Source organism: Choloepus didactylus, chromosome 17, assembly GCF_015220235.1.
Source record: "Choloepus didactylus isolate mChoDid1 chromosome 17, mChoDid1.pri, whole genome shotgun sequence".
Taxonomy (NCBI): Eukaryota; Metazoa; Chordata; class Mammalia; order Pilosa; family Megalonychidae; genus Choloepus; species Choloepus didactylus.
Window position 1 is genome coordinate 28184275 of NC_051323.1, and position 19134 is coordinate 28203408.

Genomic DNA, 19134 nt, shown 5'->3' on the forward strand with positions numbered 1-19134 from the left:
TTTTCCCCTTTTCCCTGGAAACATTTGCTTACACTCCAGAGTAGAGATAAGGTCTCTCTCTTTCTCTATCTCTGGAGGAGAAGATGGGCAAATATGTCAGCAGCCCCTATTTGAGCTCCAAGTCTCATAATTTCAGGGTTCGTCTCCTGTGTTGTAGCATTCACCATGTTGCTCTTTGGGGTTTAGGGCTTGGGGAAACAGAGTCAAGATTCTCTGTGAGTAATAAACAGTCTGTTCTCTGATCCAGAGATACCTAGCACTATCCAATTTAACCCTCAAAACAACCTCAAGTGGTATGAACTATTATTACCACTTTAGAGATGAGGAAATTAAAGTTCAGAGAAGTTGCTATTTGCCTCAGGTCAATGTGATGGATGGCAGAGCTGGGTTTTAAATCCAGCAATTTAACACTGAAGTATGTGCTCTTTGTACTCCAATGCTTCGTACTCTGCTACTGACCCGCTGTGGCACATAGGACAAGCCATTTGACCTCTTTATGCCTCAGTTTCCCTACATTAGATATGAATGAATTAGATTATGTGATCACTAATATCCATTCCAATTCCACCATTGTATGATTCCATGCTTCCCTTCCAACTTTGCCTCCAAGTTCTCCCTATAAGTACCCTTCTCTTTAGCCAATTGTTCTGCTATGGACCGCTATGCACAACATATGCTCTTGCCTTTGAGTCTTTGTCCGGGTGGTTTTTCCTACCTGGAAGCACTCCTTACCACACATCAAGGTCCTGGTCATCTATCAAGGCACAGGAATTCCTAACAGAGCCCTCGTGGTTCTCTCCACAGCACCACTGCCAGCACCGCTCAGCCCTGTATTGTATTTGGCCTCTATGACTTCACCTATGATTTGTGTATTTCGTAGATAACTTCAAAATACAGCATCAGTGTGTAGCTATTTATCTTCAAGGCATCTTACATTTGAATAGGTATTTAGGCTGACAACAGATAGCTGTAAGAGAAAGAAATTGCATGTGTGTTTGTGTGCATGTGTGTCTCAAAAATTATTCAAACAATACATGTCATGAATGATAAAAGAAATATCTCTTTGTATTATTTAAGCATCAGTAATTATAGCCAGTAGGTATGTTCATTCTGCCATTATTCCAACAAGCATGTATTAAGTCCAGCTCTTTGTCATGAACAAATAGCTATGGTCCTGGCTCTATAAAAATTTTACAGTATAATGCAAAGGCAGAGAGGGTAGATATTAAGCAAATACTCACTGTGGTAGGCAGGTTTCTAAGATGGTCCCCAACGACATTATAATTTCTTTTGATATCCTGAAATTTTCTGTCAAGTCTGGTTAGACATTATAGCCTAGGCTTGCATTGTCAAAGAGCCTCATCCACTCGTGATGAAGTTGTCAGCAGCAGTCTAGCTGAATGTTGTGGTTAGCAAGAGGTGACCTGAAGAAGCAGTGGACCAGAGAGAGCTGGCTGGCTGAGGTGACTGACAATGAGGCAGCATTTCCCAAGGATTCCCAGAAACACTCAGATCAGGGAACCTACTAAACACTGGACTTCCTGCCATTGCCAGGGTGGGTGGTTCAAACTATTGTTATTTGGACATTAAAAGGAAGGATAGGCAACTCCCAGCTTTGTGAATGACTTGATTACCTGTGTTTTCCATAATGTGTTGATTTTATAATAAACAAGGATAAACATTATTTTTAAAGGCCTCTTTTGATTGAAATGCCATAGTCCTTTCTATTTTGAATGGTTTGTTCTTTTGTTTTCTTTGCTGTCTATCCTGTGCAGTCTTTTTCACTCACCCCTGGATCTGTCTGACCTTTCTGTGCAGTCAGCATATAGGGCTGATTACCTCATTGCAGAAATGGAGTGGAAAAGTCCATGGCTACAAAACAGCCTGGCACATTCCAGGAAGGACTGTTTTGAACTTGTCCACTCTGCCTTTTTCCAGGAATACTGTTTGAATGGAGCAGGGGTTATCTAGATCTTGGACATTCTCCTTGCACTGTTTTAGGCTGTATATGAAGCAACTTCACTCAAGCCATTTAAAACACACACACACACACACTGGGGCTTTGTTTTTTGCTAAGAATCAGAGTCAGAGTTATGATGTTATGACAATGGAGATACAGGAAAACTATGCAGATCCTTGGGAATATAATGGAATGTCAAGTGGAGGTTGGACCTTAAATGTTTTGAGGTTGGAAAAATTGCCATTAAAAAAATAATGAGTTGTTCTTCATCTTCTAGGATAAAACCAGAATTTATCTTTGGGGCAGATAGTCTGTTTAGGAAGGCAACTTTGGTGGGGCCTTTTTAAAAAAAAAAATGTGATAAAAAATAAATTACAAAAATTTGCCATTTTAACCATTTTTTTGTCTTTGCTATTTTTTATGCAATTTTATTGAGATATAGTCACATCCCATGCAGTCATCTAAAGCGTACAATTAATTGTTCACAGTATCATCATATAGTTGTGTATTCATCACCAAAATAATTTTTGAACATTTTCATTACTCCAAAAAATAAAAATAAAAATAGAGGAAAAAAAGAACACCCAAAACACCTTATACCCTTCCTCCCCCCCTAATATTCATTTACTTTTTGTCCCCATTTTTCTACTCATTTGTCCATACACTGGATAAAGGGAGTGTGAACCACAAGGTTTTCAGAATCACACCGTCACACTGTATAAGCTATATAGTTATATGATTGTCTTCAAGAATCAAAGATACTGGATTGCACGCATAATATAGATAACCCTTTTTATGTTCTAATGAATTGGAATAGCTAGCGGTAAATACCTGAAACTATCAAACTACATCCCAGAACCCTTGAATCTTGAAGACGATTGTATACAAATGTAGCTTATGTGGGGTAACAATGTGATTGGGAAAGCCATGTGGATCACACTCCCCTTTGTCCAGTTTGTCCAGTGTATGGATGGATGAGTAGAAAAACGGGGGCGAAAAAAAAAAAAAGCACCCAGTGATCTTTTTTACTTTAATTGTTCTTTTTCACTTTAATTTTTATTCTTATTACTTTTGTGTGTGTGGTAATAAAAATGTTCAAAAATTAATTTTGGTGATGTACACACAACTATATGGTGGTACTGTGAAAATTGATTGTACGCTTTGTATGACAGTACAGTATGTGAATATATCTCAATAAAATAGAATTATTAAAAAGAAAAAAAAAGATACTGGACTGCAGTTCACCAGTTTCAGGTATTTCCTTCTAGCTTTTCTAATACACTAAAAAGGGATATCTATATAATGCATAAGAATAACCTCCAGAATGACCTCTTGATTCCATTTGATATCTCTCAGCCACTGAAACTTTATTTTGTTTCATTTATTTTCCCCCTTTTGGTCAAGAAGGCTTTCTCAATCCCACGATGCTGGCTTCAGGCTCATCCCTGGGAGTCATGTCCCACATTGCCAGGAAGATTTACACCCCTGGAAGTCATGTCCCATGTAGGGGAGAAGGCAGCAAGTCCACCTGCTGAGTTGGCTTAGAGAGAGAGGCCACATGTGAGCAACACAAGAGATTCTCTGGGGGAGACACTTAGGCACAATTACAAGTAGGCTTTGTCTCTCCTTTGCAGTAACAAGCTTCATAAAGGGCAAGCCCCAAGATCGAGGGCTTGGCCTACTAAACTGGTAGTCTCCAATGCTTGCAAGAATATCAGGAATTCCTTAGGTGGGAGAGTTTAATGTTTCCACATTTTCCCCCAGTCCCTCAAGGGGGCTTTGCAAATACTTTTTATTCTCTGCCCAAATTACTCTGGGATATGTCGGGGCTTCACACTAACCTGTACAAATCAGATCTCACTCCCTATTCAAAGTTCCATGTACTTAGGTTGTTTAGTTTAACCAGACAGGTTAAATTAGTGTGCTACAGAAAATATAGATTTTGCACCAAATAAACATCGTTTCCTTTGGTCCCACACAGAAGTTGAGGTTATAAAACCCAGTCAATATCATCCTTTACCCTTTGGTCTGATTTACCTTGGTCCTAACCAAGTCCATTTTGTTCACATCTCTAATTGAAGCCTGATATCTTTTTCAGCTTCTTCAGCAGTTGCTGTATGGGGTAATGCTGACATTCATAGCTGCTGAACTGTGGCTCTAAGTCTCAAGTATAACACAGATACCTCAAGTTCCAGGGACTGACCAGTTATACACAAAAAGCACAGCATCTCAGAATTTAGAAATAACCATTACAACTCATGAATAGATGTGACTCTGTAAGAGCTTACAATCTAGGAACCTTTACCATAAGCCTTCCCCTGATAATCTGCGCTCTCAGATTCAATTCTCAGAGTTTGTACATTATAGTTAGACCATATTAGTGAGGGACTACAATGTTTGTCTTTTCATTTCTGGCTTATTTCACTCAACATACTCTCCTCAAGGTCCATTCATCTAGTTGCATACCTCACAACTTCATTTCTTCTTGCCACCACTCAGTATTCCCTTGTATGTATACACCACAAGTTCACCATTCCATTTATCAGTCAGTGTACCCTTAGGCCACCTCCATCCATTGCAAATCGTGAATACTGTCACCATAAACACCAGTGTGCTATGTCCATTCATGTCCCTACTTTCACTTTCTCCAAGTATACACCCAATAATGGGGTTGCAGGACCATATGGCAACCCCATACTTAGCTTCCTGTGGAACCACCACACTGCCTTCCAGATGGGCTGCACCATTTTACTTTCCCTCCAGCAGTGATTAGGTACATCCTTCTCTCTGCTTTTTCTCCAGCACTTGTATTCCTCTGTTTATTTTTAGACAGTTTTATTTACACACCATATATTCCATCCTAAGTGAACAATCAATGATTCCTGGTGTAATCACATAGTTATGCATTCACTACTACAATCAATATGAGGACATTTCCATATCTTTGGCAAAGATAGAGGAAGAGGAGAAAAAAATAAAAGACAGAACAAAAATTAAAATAAAATATCATACAATGAAAAGGTCAGACAAAAACAACACCACTAAAAATCCCATACCCCTCCCTTATACCCCCCTCTTAGAGACATTTAGCTGTGCTGTGTTTCCTTTGTCACGATTAATGGAAGCATATTATAATGTTACTGTTAACTGTAGACTCTAGTTTGCATTGATTATATTTTTTCTCCTATACCAACCAATTTTCAACACCTTGCAATGTTGACATTAATTTGTTCTCCCTCGTGTAAAAACATTCTTATATTTGTACATTTAATTACCATCATTGACAACCCTAGGTTTCACTAAGTTATATAGTCCTAGTCTTTATATTCTTTCTTTCTGGTGTTCCCACATGCCCCTAACCTTCCTCTTTCAACTATAATCACAGTCATCTTTGTTCAGAGTACTTACAATATTGTGCTACCATCACACAGTATTATGCTATCCATTTCTGGATCTATACAGTCAATCCTGTTGAACATTCTGTACTCCTTCAGCATCAAATGCCCTGTTCTAGTTTGCTAAAGCTGCCGGAATGCAAAACACCAGAAATGGATTGGCTTTTATAAAAGGGGGTTTATTTGGTTACACAGTTACAGTCTTAAGGCCATAAAGTGTCCAAGGTAACACATCAGCAATCGGATACCTTCACTGGAGGATGGCCAATGGTGTCCGGAGAACCTTTGTTAACTGGGAAGGCACATGGCTGGCATCTGCTCCAAAGTTCTGGTTTCAAAATGTCTTTCTCCCAAGACGTTTCTCTCTAGGCCGCAGCTCCTTAAAAATGTCACTCTTAGTTGCACTTGGGATATTTGTCCTCTCTCAGCTTCTCTGGAGCAAGAGTCTGCTTTCAACGGCTGTCTTCAAACTGTCTCTCATCTGCAACTCCTTGCTTTCTTCAAAGTGTCCCACTTGGCTGTAGCAAGCTCGCTCCTTCTATCTGATCTTATATAGTGCTCCAGTAATTTAATTCAGACCCACCCAATGGGTGGGCCAACACCTCCATGGAAATTATCCAAACAAAGTCATCACCCACATTTGGGTGGGGCACATCTCCATGGAAACACTCAAAGAATTACAATCTAATTAACACTGATAGTCTGCTCACACAAGATTACATCAAAGATAATGGCGTTTGGGGGGACAAAATACATTCAGACTGGCACGTGCCCTATCTCTACCTTTTTTCTATCTCCTGATAACCTGTGTTCTCAACTTTAAATCTCAAAGTTTGTTCCTTATTGTTCATATTAGTGAGATGATACAATATTTGTCCTTTTGTTTCTGGCTAATTGCTAGCACTGTAAGTTCCACATCCTGGGAAACCCCTCAGCCCCAGTAAATCTGGGTTAGAGTGGACAGCATGGTGAGAGAGCATGAAACTGTCTCATGAGAAAAATTGGGGAGACAAGACTAAAGGACTTGCATAAGGACTTGCATAAGGGGGTGGCCTAGATGGAAGCCCGAGATTCAATGGCTAGAACTTATAGGGAGACATATTTTGGCTCAAAACCAAAGAACATTCCCATCATGACACTCTCCTACAAGGTGATGGTCGAGTTTTCAATAGGTTGAATCCCAAAAATATTTAAGCAACTCCCCATGTCCCACCGGTGGGGAGATTTTTGGGAAGAATCCATGCATCAGCAAGAAGCTGGGCTACATCAGTGATTTTCAAATGGCAGAGTGTAGACCAGCGTCCAGCAGCTGATTCCAAAAAAGCCCAGGACCTTGTTTAAAATGCAGATTCTTGGGCCTTGTTCCTGGAGATTCTTATTGGCCAGGTTTCCATTGGAACCCAAGAACTGAGTTTTTTTCTAGTACCCTTTATCCAGTTCACCCAATGGTAATATCTTGCAAAACTATAGTACAATTTCACTACCAGGATACTGGATACAGGATATAGTCAAGATACAGAACTTTTCCATCATCAGATAGATCCCTCATGTTGTCCTTTTATAGTCATACCCACTACCCCCATCCTCACTCTCACCCCTTCCTTGAAAACCATTAATATATTCTCCATATCTATAATTTTGCCATTTCAAGAATGTTATACAAATGTAGTCATATACTGTGTAACATTTTGGTTTTGACCTTTTTTCACTCAGCATTATTTTCTGGAGACTCATCCAAGTTGTGTCAGTAGTTTGTTCCTTTTCATTGCTGAGTCATATTCCATGTCATGGATGTATATGTTTAACCATTTACCTGGTGAAGGACATTTAGGTTGTTTCCAGTTTGGGGTTATTAAGAATAAAGCTGCTGTAAATATAATGAACAGGACTTTATGTGAATATTAAGTCTTGATTTCTCTGGGATAAATGCCCAGGAGTGCAATTGCTAGGTTATATGGCTATTGCATGTTTGTTTAAGAAACTGCTATACTGTTTTCTGGAGTGGCTTCACCATTTTACAGTCTCACCAGCAATGAATGAGTAATCTCATTTTCTCTTCTTCTTGCCAGCATTTAGTATTGTCACTATTTTTCATCTAAGCCATTCTGATAGATAAGTAGTGATAAATCATTTGGTTTTAATTTGCATTTACCTAATGGCTAATGATGTTAGCCATCTTTCAATGTGCTTAATGTGCTTATTTGCTATCTGTATATCTACCTTGGTTAAATTTCTGTTCATATCTTTTAGCCATTTTCTAATTGAATTGTGTATTTTTTTGCTTTTGAGTTTTTTGTTTGTTTGGTACTCAGTGAGAGACAACAACATATACCTTTATTTATACTGGTTGGGGGCAAAAATGAATAAAATTTGAAGTCTGTGTATTTCATACTAATACTATTTCTTAAAGGCTTAAGACATGGAAAAGAATTTAACAAAAATAACAGAATCATCATCTATGGGTTTTTCTTCATTAGAAAAGAAATTATTCATACTAGAGATTACAAAAGGAAATGAACATAATCTTGCAATTCTAGAACACCAAATTAAACTTCATGGTAAGGTTTTCTTAAATTCTCAAAAAGTGAAAAAAGAAAAATGAAAAGAAAAATTGAGAACCATTTAGGACAGTGTTTCTCAAATTTAGCTCCTTCCACAGACATATTCTTGTGGGAGGGGGCTACAAGATTTTGATGAGAATTTTTCAATTTTGCATTTTAATTTTGATGATTTCTAAAACAAAACAATACACACTCATTCAGGATTACCTGGACAAGCATCTTATGTAAGAATATTGCCATATGATTGCAGCATCTGCACTTGTGTCTCTGATCCCTGTGGCACCAAGTGAAGACTAATAGTGCTTAACATTTACTGCAGTTTCTCAACTTGAGACCTCAGACGTTTCATGGAGTTGTTACATATTTCCCATGAGAACTCTAAGTTGTTAAGGTTGAGAATACTGGCTAAGGGCAATGATTCTCAAAATGGGATAAGGTGGGGTGAAGATGGTGAAGGGAGATATGCACGTAGTTTGAAAAAGCACTTTTAAGAAGTGGCATAGAGAGGAGTGGAAGACTGTTAGTCCCCCCCAGAACAATCCATAAATGACCAAAAACTAGTAAATAACCTGGAATAACTGCGGGAAACAAACATGACTGTCCACTCATCATCCACCAACCTGAATTGGGAGGAATGCCTGAGATCGCAGCATAAAATCTGTAATTAAAAACTGCAGACCCGCGCTGAGAGTCAGGAGCCAAGAACCCCTCTCTCACGGAAGCCTCGTGGTGCTGGAGAGCAGCACTCTCTCAGGCCAGCTCCAACTGGGGTTTTAATGTTAACTGCTCAATACAGACAGCAAATCCTCAACAAACAGAGGCTTTTGGTGACAACTGACCTTGGGAGAGCTGGGGGACATATCTGTCTCAGGATGGGGAGCCCAGAGGATCAGGTGCTATCTCTAGCTGACAGGTGAAACTGGGAGCTTTTCTGTCCCTTTCTCTCTCTGTGGAGAAAACCTCAGTCATTTTCAGCCGGAAGCTCTTTGCAGTAAGGACAGCCTCAGCCATTTTAAAATCAAAACACTTTGATCAGTAGAGTCAGAGAAACAAAGAACTTATTGATATTCAGATGACCTCTCTGGAGGGGGCATAGCTTCCCAAGAGGAAAGGGAGGGGCCCAGCTCTACTGTCAGCCTTTCCGGAACCAGACCCCAAAGCCTGGAGGCAGAAAGCCACAGGCCACACCCTCTTACACCAGCTGGTGACAGGCTGACAGTTGCACCTGCCAGGCAGAAAAGCACAAGTGTATCAATCCTCTAAGAAAAACCATCAGGGAAACCAGATACTGAATATTTCCTCCTTTTGTGACCTGAGTCTGTTCTCATCTGGGAAAACCTGATTGGGGTGGCCTAGGAGGTCAGATGCCTAGACAGCAGAAAACTACAAACTACACTAAGGAAAACACAGCTATGGCCCAGTCAAAGGAACAAACATACACTTCAACTGAGATACAGGAATTTAAACAACTAATGCTAAATCAATTCAAAAAGTTTAGAGAATATTTCACCAAAGAGATAGAGGCTGTAAAGAAAACACTGGGCATACATAAAGCAGAAATCGAAAGTTCAAAAAAACAACTAGTAGAATCTATGGAAATGAAAGGCACAACACAAGAGATGAAAGGCACAATGGAAACATACAACAGCACATCTCAAGAGGCAGAAGAAAACACTCAAGAACTGGAGAACGAAAATACCTGAAAGCCTACACGCAAAGGAGCAGATGGAGAAAAGAATGAAAAAATATGAGCAACATCTCCGGGAACTTAAGGATGAAACAAAGCACAAGAATATACATATCATTGGTGTCCCAGAAGGAAAAGAGAAGGGAAAAGGGCAGAGGAAATAATCAATGAAAATTTCCCATCTCTTATGAAAGACATAAAATTACAGATCCAAGAAGCACAGCGTACTCCAAACAGGATAGATCTGAATAGGCCTACACCAAGACACTTAATAATCAGACTATCAAATGTCAAAGACAAAGAGAGAATCCTGAAAACAGCGAGAGAAAAGCAATCCATCACATACAAAGGAAGCTTAATAAGACTATGTGCAGATCTCTCAGCAGAAACCATGGAGGCAAGAAGGAAGTGGTGTGATATATTTAAGATGCTTGAAAGAGAAAAACTGCCAACCAAGAATCCTATATCCAGCAAAGCTGTCCTTCAAATTTGAGGGAGAGCTCAAAATATTTTCCAACAAACATACAATGAGAGACTTTGTGAACAAAACACCCGCCCTACAGGAAATACTAAAGGGAGCACTACAGAGTGATAGGAGAAGACAGGAGTGCATGGTTTGGAACACAATTTTGGGAGATGGTAGCACAGCAATGTAAGTACACTAAACAAAGATAATTATGAATACAGTTGAGAGAGGAAGGTTGGGAGCATGTGACACCAGAAGAAAGGAGGAAAGATAAAGAATGGGACTGTGTAACTTGGTGAAATCTAGAGTGTTCAACAATTGTGATAAAATGTACAAATATGTTCTTTTACGAGGGAGAACAAGCAAATGTCAACCCTGCAAGGTGTTAAAAATGGGGAGGCATTGGGGGAGGGATGCAATCAATGTAAACTAGAGACTGTAACTAGCAGAATCATTGTATTATGCTTCCTTTAATGTAACAAAGGTGATATACCAAGGTAAATGCAGATTAAGAGGTGGGGATAGGGGAGGCATGTTAGACACTTGGCATCGGTGGTGGTGTCTGATTCTTTATTCTACTTTGATATAAGGTTACTTTTTCTTTTGCTACTTCCTACCTGTCATTTTTTTTCCTCTTTCTTTTGCCTCTCTACCTTCTTTGACTCTCCCTCCTACCTTGTGGAAGAAACGTAGATGCCCTTATATAGATAGTGGTGAAGGTGGTGAACACATAAATATGCGACCATACAGAGAACCATTTATTGTTTACTTAGGATGGAATGTATGGTGTGTAAACAAAACTATCTTTAAAAAATAATGGGTTGATGACAAAACCTCAAGGGCAGTATACTGAGTGAAATAAGCCAGACACATAAGGACAAATATTGCAGGGTCTCACTGATAAGAACTAATTATAATATATAAACTCATAGACATGAAATAGAAGGTACCAAAATACAGGACAAGGCTTAAGAATGGGGAGCGGTTGCTTAGTATGAGCAGAATGTTCAACTAGGATGAACGTAAATGTTTGGAAATGAACAGAGGTGTCGGTACCAAGATGTGAGAATAACAGTGCTGAATGGTGCATGAATGAGGTGGAAAGGGGAAGCTCAGAGTCATATATGTCACCAGAAAGAAAATTGGAGGTCAAAAGATGGGAATGTATAAAACTGAATCCTATGGTGGGCGATGTCCTTGATTAACTGTACAAATATTAGAAAACTTCCATGAACCAGAATAAATGTATGACGATACAACTAGAAGTTAATAATAGAGGGGCATATAGGGAAGAAATATATACCTATTGGAAACTATATACTACAGTTATTAGTATTTCAACATTCTTTCATAAACAGTAACAAATGTACTATACCAACACTACGAGTCAACAATTGAGGGGAGTTGGTTAGGGATATGGGAGGATTCGAGTTTCCTTTTCTTTTTTTTTTTTTTTTTTCCTTTTTTCATCTTTCAGTTTATTTCTTGTCTGGAGTAATGAAAAGATTCTAAAATTTGAACAAAAATTAAGTGCGGTGATGGATGCACGGCTGTATGAGGGTACCAAGGGCAAGTGGTCATACACTTTGTATCTTTGGATAATTGTATGGTATCTGAACAATCCCAATAAAAATTTTAAAAAAAAGAAGCTATTGATTTCATAGTGCAAACTCTAGAAAGTCAAGCTCAGGAAAATAATTTTGGCTGATGGGTAGTACCAAAGACCATAGATAGATCTATCCTAGGGGGCTTGGAATAAACGTGGTTGTGGTTGAGAAACACTGGTTTAGGGATAGAGGAGTGCTAGTATATGGAGAACAGTCAGTAAGAAAAACATGTTCAAAAGAACAGCTTTTGGGTTAATGGATGAATCCTAAACCAGAACTTGTCATGGTGTTTTGGAATCCAAAAGGCCAATCCAGAAGAAACCCAAGATGGTCCACCAATCTTTTTGGCCCCATGGTGTGGGGAAAATTGGTTTCCTTTTTAATACTGATCTGAAAGAAGAAAAAAAGCTTTCCCCCCTGCCCAAACTCCACTACTCCCATTACTATTGATAGTGGTATCTCAGAATTTAAGTAAATAGTTGCTGTAGCTGGGTAAGAATGGCCCCAGCTTCATCCACCAAAAAGTGTTGTCATCATTGGTGAGGCCATCCAATTCCCAAGGGAGACATCATTGGAGTCTGCTCCATAATTATTTTAGAGCTTCAATTTGCCATAGCCTGGTCTCCAGTTCCCAATTCTCTTGCATAGTTACTAGATCAGAGCCTCTGTCTGTATAATGTTTTCTGAAAAAGACCCAAGGTACCATTCTTGCTCCTGTGAGCTGTTGGAAATAATCTTGTATTGCATTTGTGTCACTGATGGCTGAGATATTGACAAATTCCAGAAGTCCTTGTTTGAAGGGCATTTCACAGAGGATTTCTTGGGTCTTTCTGCAGTAGGGGCAGGTAGGCTTGATGAACAGTCTCACCTTGCCAGAGTGGATTTTGCTATTCACAAATTCCTGAGCCATGTTGACAGGCAGCCATTTTCCCCAGAGGAATCCTTAATTGCTGGTATTGCTCTGGGTGTGTAACATGCTATTGAGTTTTGAGAGTTCTTTATATGTACTAGATATTAGTTCTTTGTGGGATATATGGTTTGCAAATAGTTTCTCCCAGTCCATAGCTTTTCTTATTATCCTCTTAACAAAGATCTTTCACAGAGCAAAAGGTTTTAGTTTTGATGAAGTCCAATTTATCCAATTTATTTCCCTTTTATGGGTCATGCTTCTGGTGACAATTCAAAGCCTTTCTCATCCCAAAGCATTTCTCATGCATGTGTTGGTTTAAGTTTTATGGTTTTACACTCTACATTTTAGACCATGATCCATTTTAAGTCAATTTTTGCATAAGGTATGAGACTTAAGTTGAGGTTCATTTTGTTGGCTATGCATGTCTATTCCAGCTCCATTTGTTGAAAAGGGTATTTTTCCTCTACTGAATTGCTTTTGCACATTTGTCAAAAATCAATTGGGGGAGAAGGATTTTTTATGCTGCTAGACCATCTGCTCTCCAGCTTCATGCCTAGCAATAAACTCTTTCTCTCTTTGAAACCCTGGTGTCTCAGGAATTGGTAATTTGAGCACATCAGGCAAAAGAATCCACTGCCTTTGTCTGATGTCAATTGGTGACTCTGGTGAGACCAAAATGTCCTAGGAATCAAGGAGGCCTACTGCCTGAGGTTCTGGGGCCCCAGTAGAACAGTACTCCAGACACTTTGGGAGCCTTCAAAAGCTTCAAAGAGAGAAACCATTTCCAAGTCCGGACATCTGACTGGACTGTCCAAACACTAAGCAGGCAATGATGAGGATGAAGAAGGAACCCAGAGTCAAGACTTGTCCACAGTTTCCAGACCCACCTGTCATGTTTACCCAAAACTTAACTTGGAATTAACCCCCTAGCCCAGTCAACAGAAACATTCAGTATGCTCTAAGCAAAACAGAGAATGGACTGTCTTCTCCCAGACTCAAATGAATGTGATGTAGATTCGAAAACATCCATCTCACCAGGGCCATCAGGAAGCCACTTAGGGTGGCTCCTCCCACCTCTGACTCAGTGACTCTTTGAGTGGATGGCTCATTCAATAATTTGGTGAAGTAGAAGAAACCAACATGTTTCCTCACACTTGTATCCCCTCTCCTGCCCCAATTCTATTTTTTGAGTGAGGAGAGAAGGACTGAAAGGTCTTCACAGCTTCCCAAGATGGATGTCAGAGATGATGAATGGAGCTTAACGACCATGCCCCCAATCAGGATCCAGCAAAGCCCCTGGTCATGAAGGAGCTTCTTCCTACAGATTTAGGATCATTCCCTTTAGTGTTCAGTGGGTCCTTATATTTGATTCAAATGTTTTAGTGTATTCTGGAAGGCTGTCAAGACTGAAAATTCAGTGTAGCTATCCAAGGTTCAAGTGTCCCAGCCTCATCAGCCTTCATTGCTTTCTGGAAAAAGATATGGGCTAGTAAGACAGTGGATATATTTCTATGGTTTCTAAGAGAAACTGTGATTGATAACTCCATCATGGTGTCTAGAGGGACTAGATTTCTGTGCACAGCTTGAAGACTGGAAATTGTTATGATGGATATATCAAGGTAGTGGAGATGTGGTTGATGGTAGTGTAAATCCAGTTTTCATTTTAAGTATGAGTGAAATCTGTGGTCAATAAAATTTGAGAGGTTACCAATGACTGGTCTCAGTAGGAAAGATCCAGATATTTCTATCCTTAATTTACAGAATTATATCTATCAATAATAAGAAGGGAAATTCCCTGAGCCCTACAATGTCAGTATATGATCACAAACAAAGAAATAATACTTTAACAGTGCAAAATTAGGATTTGGGGATCTTTCAAAGTGGGAACTATCAGAGGGAAATGGAATGCAAGTGCCAAATTTGAAAAGAGACCTGAGGACCTAGGCATTGACCACCTCCCCCACCACAAAGCCTTTCTGGTCCAAACTTGGATGCAGCATAATCTGCAGGGAAGTGGAGAGTTGAGTGGATAGATGACAGATTTTTGGTAATTTGGCCCCTCTCTTCCCCCATTTACTGATCTGAAATGTGTAATAGGAATACTTACTTTTGTTTGACTGGAAACTACTGATTTTTGTGCCTTCCTTAGGATGAATCTGAGTACTATCTTTTATTAGTTGTCAGAATTTGATCACGTCTCTTACCCTTTCTGTACCCAAGTTTTCTCTTCAATCAATATGGGTAATAATATTAACTGCTCTTATTTAATATTTTGTCAGAATTAGTAACTTCATGCATTTAAAGTACATGGAAAAGAAAAACAGTGGAAAAAAATATGCAGAGTCCTCTTGAGGAGCTGGTGGAGAATGCAGGGGTATTGGGCTGCCCCACCTGATGGTTGCTGATGTGCTCACAGACATAGGGGACTGGTGGTTTGATGGGCTGAGCCCTCTACCACAGGACTTGCTCTTGGGAAGACTGTTGCTGCTAAGGAGAGACTAGGCCTCCCTATAATTGTGCCTAAGAACCTCCTCCCGAATGCCTCTTTGTTGCTCAGATGTGGCCCTCTTTCTCTAGCTAAGCCAACTTGGCAGGTGAAATCACTGCCCTCCCCCCTACGTGGGATCTGACACCCAGGGGAGTGAATCTCCCTGGCAATATGGAATATGACTCCCGGGGAGGAATGTAGACCCGGCATTGTGGTATGGAGAACATCTTCTTGACCAAAAGAGGGATGTGAAAGGAAATGAAATAAACTTCAGTGTCAGAGAGATTCCAAAAGGAGCTGAGAGGTCACTCTGGTGGGCGCTCTTATGCACAATATAGACAACCTTTTTTAGGTTCTAATGAATTGGAATAGCTAACAGTAAATACTTGAAACTATCAAACTACAATCCAGAACCCATGAATCTTGAAGACGATTGTATAAAAATGTAGCTTATGGGGGGTGACAATGTGATTGGGAAAGCCATGTGGATCATACTTCCCTTTGTCCAGTTTATGGATGGATGAGTAGAAAAACGGGGAAAGGAAAAAAAAAGCAAAACAAAAAAACAAAAACAAAACAAAAAAAAGGCACCCAGTGTTCTTTTTTACTTTAATTGCTCTTTTTCAGTTTAATTTTTATTCTTATTATTTTTGTGTGTGTGGTAATGAAAATGTCAAAAATTAATTTTGGTGATGAATGCACAACTATATAATGGTATTGTAAATAATTGAATGTACGCTTTGTTTTGTATGACTGCATGATATGTGAATATATCTCAATAAAATGAATTAAAAAATAAAGTACATGGAATTTTGTCATATGTGTAATAAATTTTCAAGTAAAATTTATTATGCCCTGATAACCTACTCAAAGGAGAAGCTAAGCCTGTTTACAATTATGCCCAAGAGTCACCCCCAGGGAACCTCTTTGTTGCTCAGATGTGGCCTCTCTAAGCCAACTCCTGCCCTGCCCCCTACATGGGACATGACTCCCAGGAGTGTAAATCTTCCTGGCAATATGGGACATGACTTCCAGGGATGATCTTGATCCTTGCTTCATGGGATTGAGAAAGACTTCTTGGACCCAAAGGAGGAAGAGAAATGAAACAAAATAAAGTTTCAGTGGCCGAGAGAGTTCAACTAGAGTTGACAGGTCATTCTGGAGATTATTCTTATGCATTATATAGATATCCCTTTTTAATTTTTAGTGTATTGAAAGAGCTAGTAGAAATACCTGAAACTGTTGAACTGTGATCCAGTAGCCTTGATTCTTTTTTTTTTTTTCCTAGCCTTGATTCTTGAAGATGGTTGTATAACTATATAGCTTTTACAGTGTGACTGTGTAATTGTGTAAACCTTGTGACTGACACTCCCTTTATCTAGTGTATAGACAGATGAGTAAATAAATAAAGATAAAAAATAAATAATAAGGTGTATGGGATGTTTGCATGTTCTTTTTTTATTTGTATTTTTATTCTTGGTTTTGTTTTTTTTTTCAAGTAATGAAAATGTTAAAAAACTGATTGTGGTTGGGTGGAGAATAAAAATGTATATTCAGGGCCCCTGTGAAGAGCTGGAGGAGAATGCAGAGATATTGGACTTCCTCAGCTGGATTGTTGCTGATGTTCTCACAAACATTGGGGATTGATGGCTTGATGTGCTGAGCCCTCTGTCTTGGGGCTGGCCCCTGTGAAACTAGTTGCTGCAAGGAGAGGCTTAACCTGCTTATAATTGGGCCTAAGAGTCTCCCCCCGAGTGCCTCTTGGTTGCTCAGATGTGGCCCTCTCTCTCGAACTAAACCACCTTGGCGGGTGTTCTTGCTGCCTTACCACCTACGTGGCAATGCAGGATATGACTCCTGGGTATGAATCTGAACCTGGCATCGTGGAATTGAGAACATCTTCTTGACCAAAAGGAGGATGTGAAATGAAATGAAATAAAGCTTCAGTGGCTGAGAGATTTCAAATGGAGTTGAGAGGTCACTCTAGTGGACATTCTTACATACTATATAGATAATACTTTTTAAGTTTTAGTATATTGGAATAGCTAGAAGTAAATACCTGAAACTGCCAAACTCCAACCCAGTAGCCTTGACTCTTGAAGATGATTATATAGCAATGTAACTTACAAGGGGTGACAGTGTGATTGTGAAAACCCTGTGGATCACACTCCCTTTATCTAGTGTATGGATGAATAAGTAGAAAAATGTGGAAAAAAACTAAAAGAAAAATAGGGTGGGATGGAAGGGGGTGATTTGGGTGTTCTTTTTTTATTTTTGTTTTTTATTCTGATTCTTTCTTGTGTAAGGAAAATGTTCAAAAATAGATTGGGGTGATGAATGCACAACTATAGTATGGTACTGTGAAGAGTTAATTGTACGTTATGGATGATTGTATGTTATATGAATATATCTCAATAAAACTGAATTTAAAAAAACTGTGGTAATGAATGCACAACCATAAGAAGATACTGTGATCCATTGATTGTACACTTTTTATGATTATCTGGTATGTCAAAATGATCTTAATAAAATTGCATTAAAAGTCAGTTGGGGAGGCGGGGCAAGATGGCAGACTGGTGAGCTGTATGTTTTAGTTACTCCTCCAGGAAAGTAGGTAAAAAGCCAGGAACTGCGTGGACTGGACACCACAGAGCAATCTGTCTTTGGGCATACTTCATACAACACTCATGAAAACGTGGAACTGCTGAGATCACCGAAATCTGTAAGTTTTTGCGGCCAGGGGACCCGCGCCCCTCCCTGCCAGGCTCAGTCCCGGGGGAGGAGGGGCTGTCAGCTCCAGGAAGGAGAAGGGAGAATTGCAGTGGCTGCTCTCATCGGAAACTCATTCTACTGATTCAAACTCCAACCATAGATAGACTGAGGCCAGACACCAGAGACTCTGAGAGCAGCCAGCCCAGCAGAGAGGAGACGGGCATAGAAGGAAAACAACACGAGAAGCTCCAAAGTAAAAGCAGAGGATTTTTGGAGTTCTGGTGAACACAGAAAGGGGAAGGGCGGAGATCAGGCCTTGAGGCGCATATGCAAATCCCGAAGCAAGGCTGATCTCTCTGCCCAGGGCACCTTTCCTTAATGGCCCTGGTTGCTTTGTCTATTAGCATTTCAATAACCCATTAGATCTCTGAGGAGGGCCGTTTTTTTTTTTTTTTTAAATCCTTTTTGCTTTTTCTAAAACAATTACTCTAAGAAGCTCAATACAGAAAGCTTCAAAGAATTGAAATTTGGGCACGTCAAGTCAAGAGCAGAACTAAGAGAGCTCGGAGACAAAAGGCAATAATCCAGTGGCTGAGAAAATTCACTAAACAACACAACTTCCCAAGAAAAGGGGGGTGTCCGCTCACAGCCACCATCCTGGTGGACAGGAAACACTCCTGCCCATCGCCAGCCCCATAGCCCAGAGCTGCCCCAGACAACCCAGTGTGACGGAAGTGCTTCAAATAACAGGCACACACCACAAAACTGGGCGTGGACATTAGCCTTCCCTGCAACCTCAGCTGAATGTCCCAGAGCTGGGAAGGGGGAGCAGTGTGAATTAACAGAGCCCCATTCAGCCATCATTTGAGCAGACTGGGAGCCTCCCAACACAGCCCAGCAGCCCAGAACTGCCCTGGGGGGACGGCACTCACCTGTGACATAGCACAGTCATCCCTCAACAGAGGACCCGGGGTGCACAGCCTGGAAGAGGGGCCCACTTGCAAGTCTCAGGAGCCATACGCCAATACCAAAGACTTGTGGGTCAGTGGCAGAGACAAACTGTGGCAGGACTGAACTGAAGGATTAGACTATTGCAGCAGCTTTAAAACTCTAGGATCATCAGGGAGATTTGATTGTTAGGGCCACCCCCCCTCCCCGACTGCCCAGAAACACGCCCCACATACAGGGCAGGCAACACCAACTACACACGCAAGCTTGGGACACCAATTGGGCCCCACAAGACTCACTCCCCCACTCACCAAAAAGGCTAAGCAGGGGAGATCTGGCTTGTGGAGAACAGGTGGCTCGTGGACGCCACCTGCTGGTTAGTTAGAGAAAGTGTACTCCA

The 19134-nt window shown here is 40.3% G+C and overlaps 1 protein-coding gene across 1 annotated transcript; it reads right to left on the reverse strand.

Moving 5' to 3' along the window:
* Window positions 1-12265: 12265 nt before the first annotated feature.
* On the reverse strand, window positions 12266-12586 carry LOC119512960 (glutaredoxin-1-like). Its single transcript, XM_037807807.1, has one exon. It carries the CDS (start codon window positions 12584-12586, stop codon window positions 12266-12268), a length of 321 nt encoding a protein of 106 aa, XP_037663735.1.
* Between the last annotated feature and the right edge of the window lie 6548 nt (window positions 12587-19134).

What these genes read in the sequence shown, in the direction of transcription:
- LOC119512960 (XM_037807807.1), bottom strand. Translation starts at nt 12,586, where the DNA reads ATGGCTCAGGAATTTGTGAATAGCAAAATCCACTCTGGCAAGGTGAGA.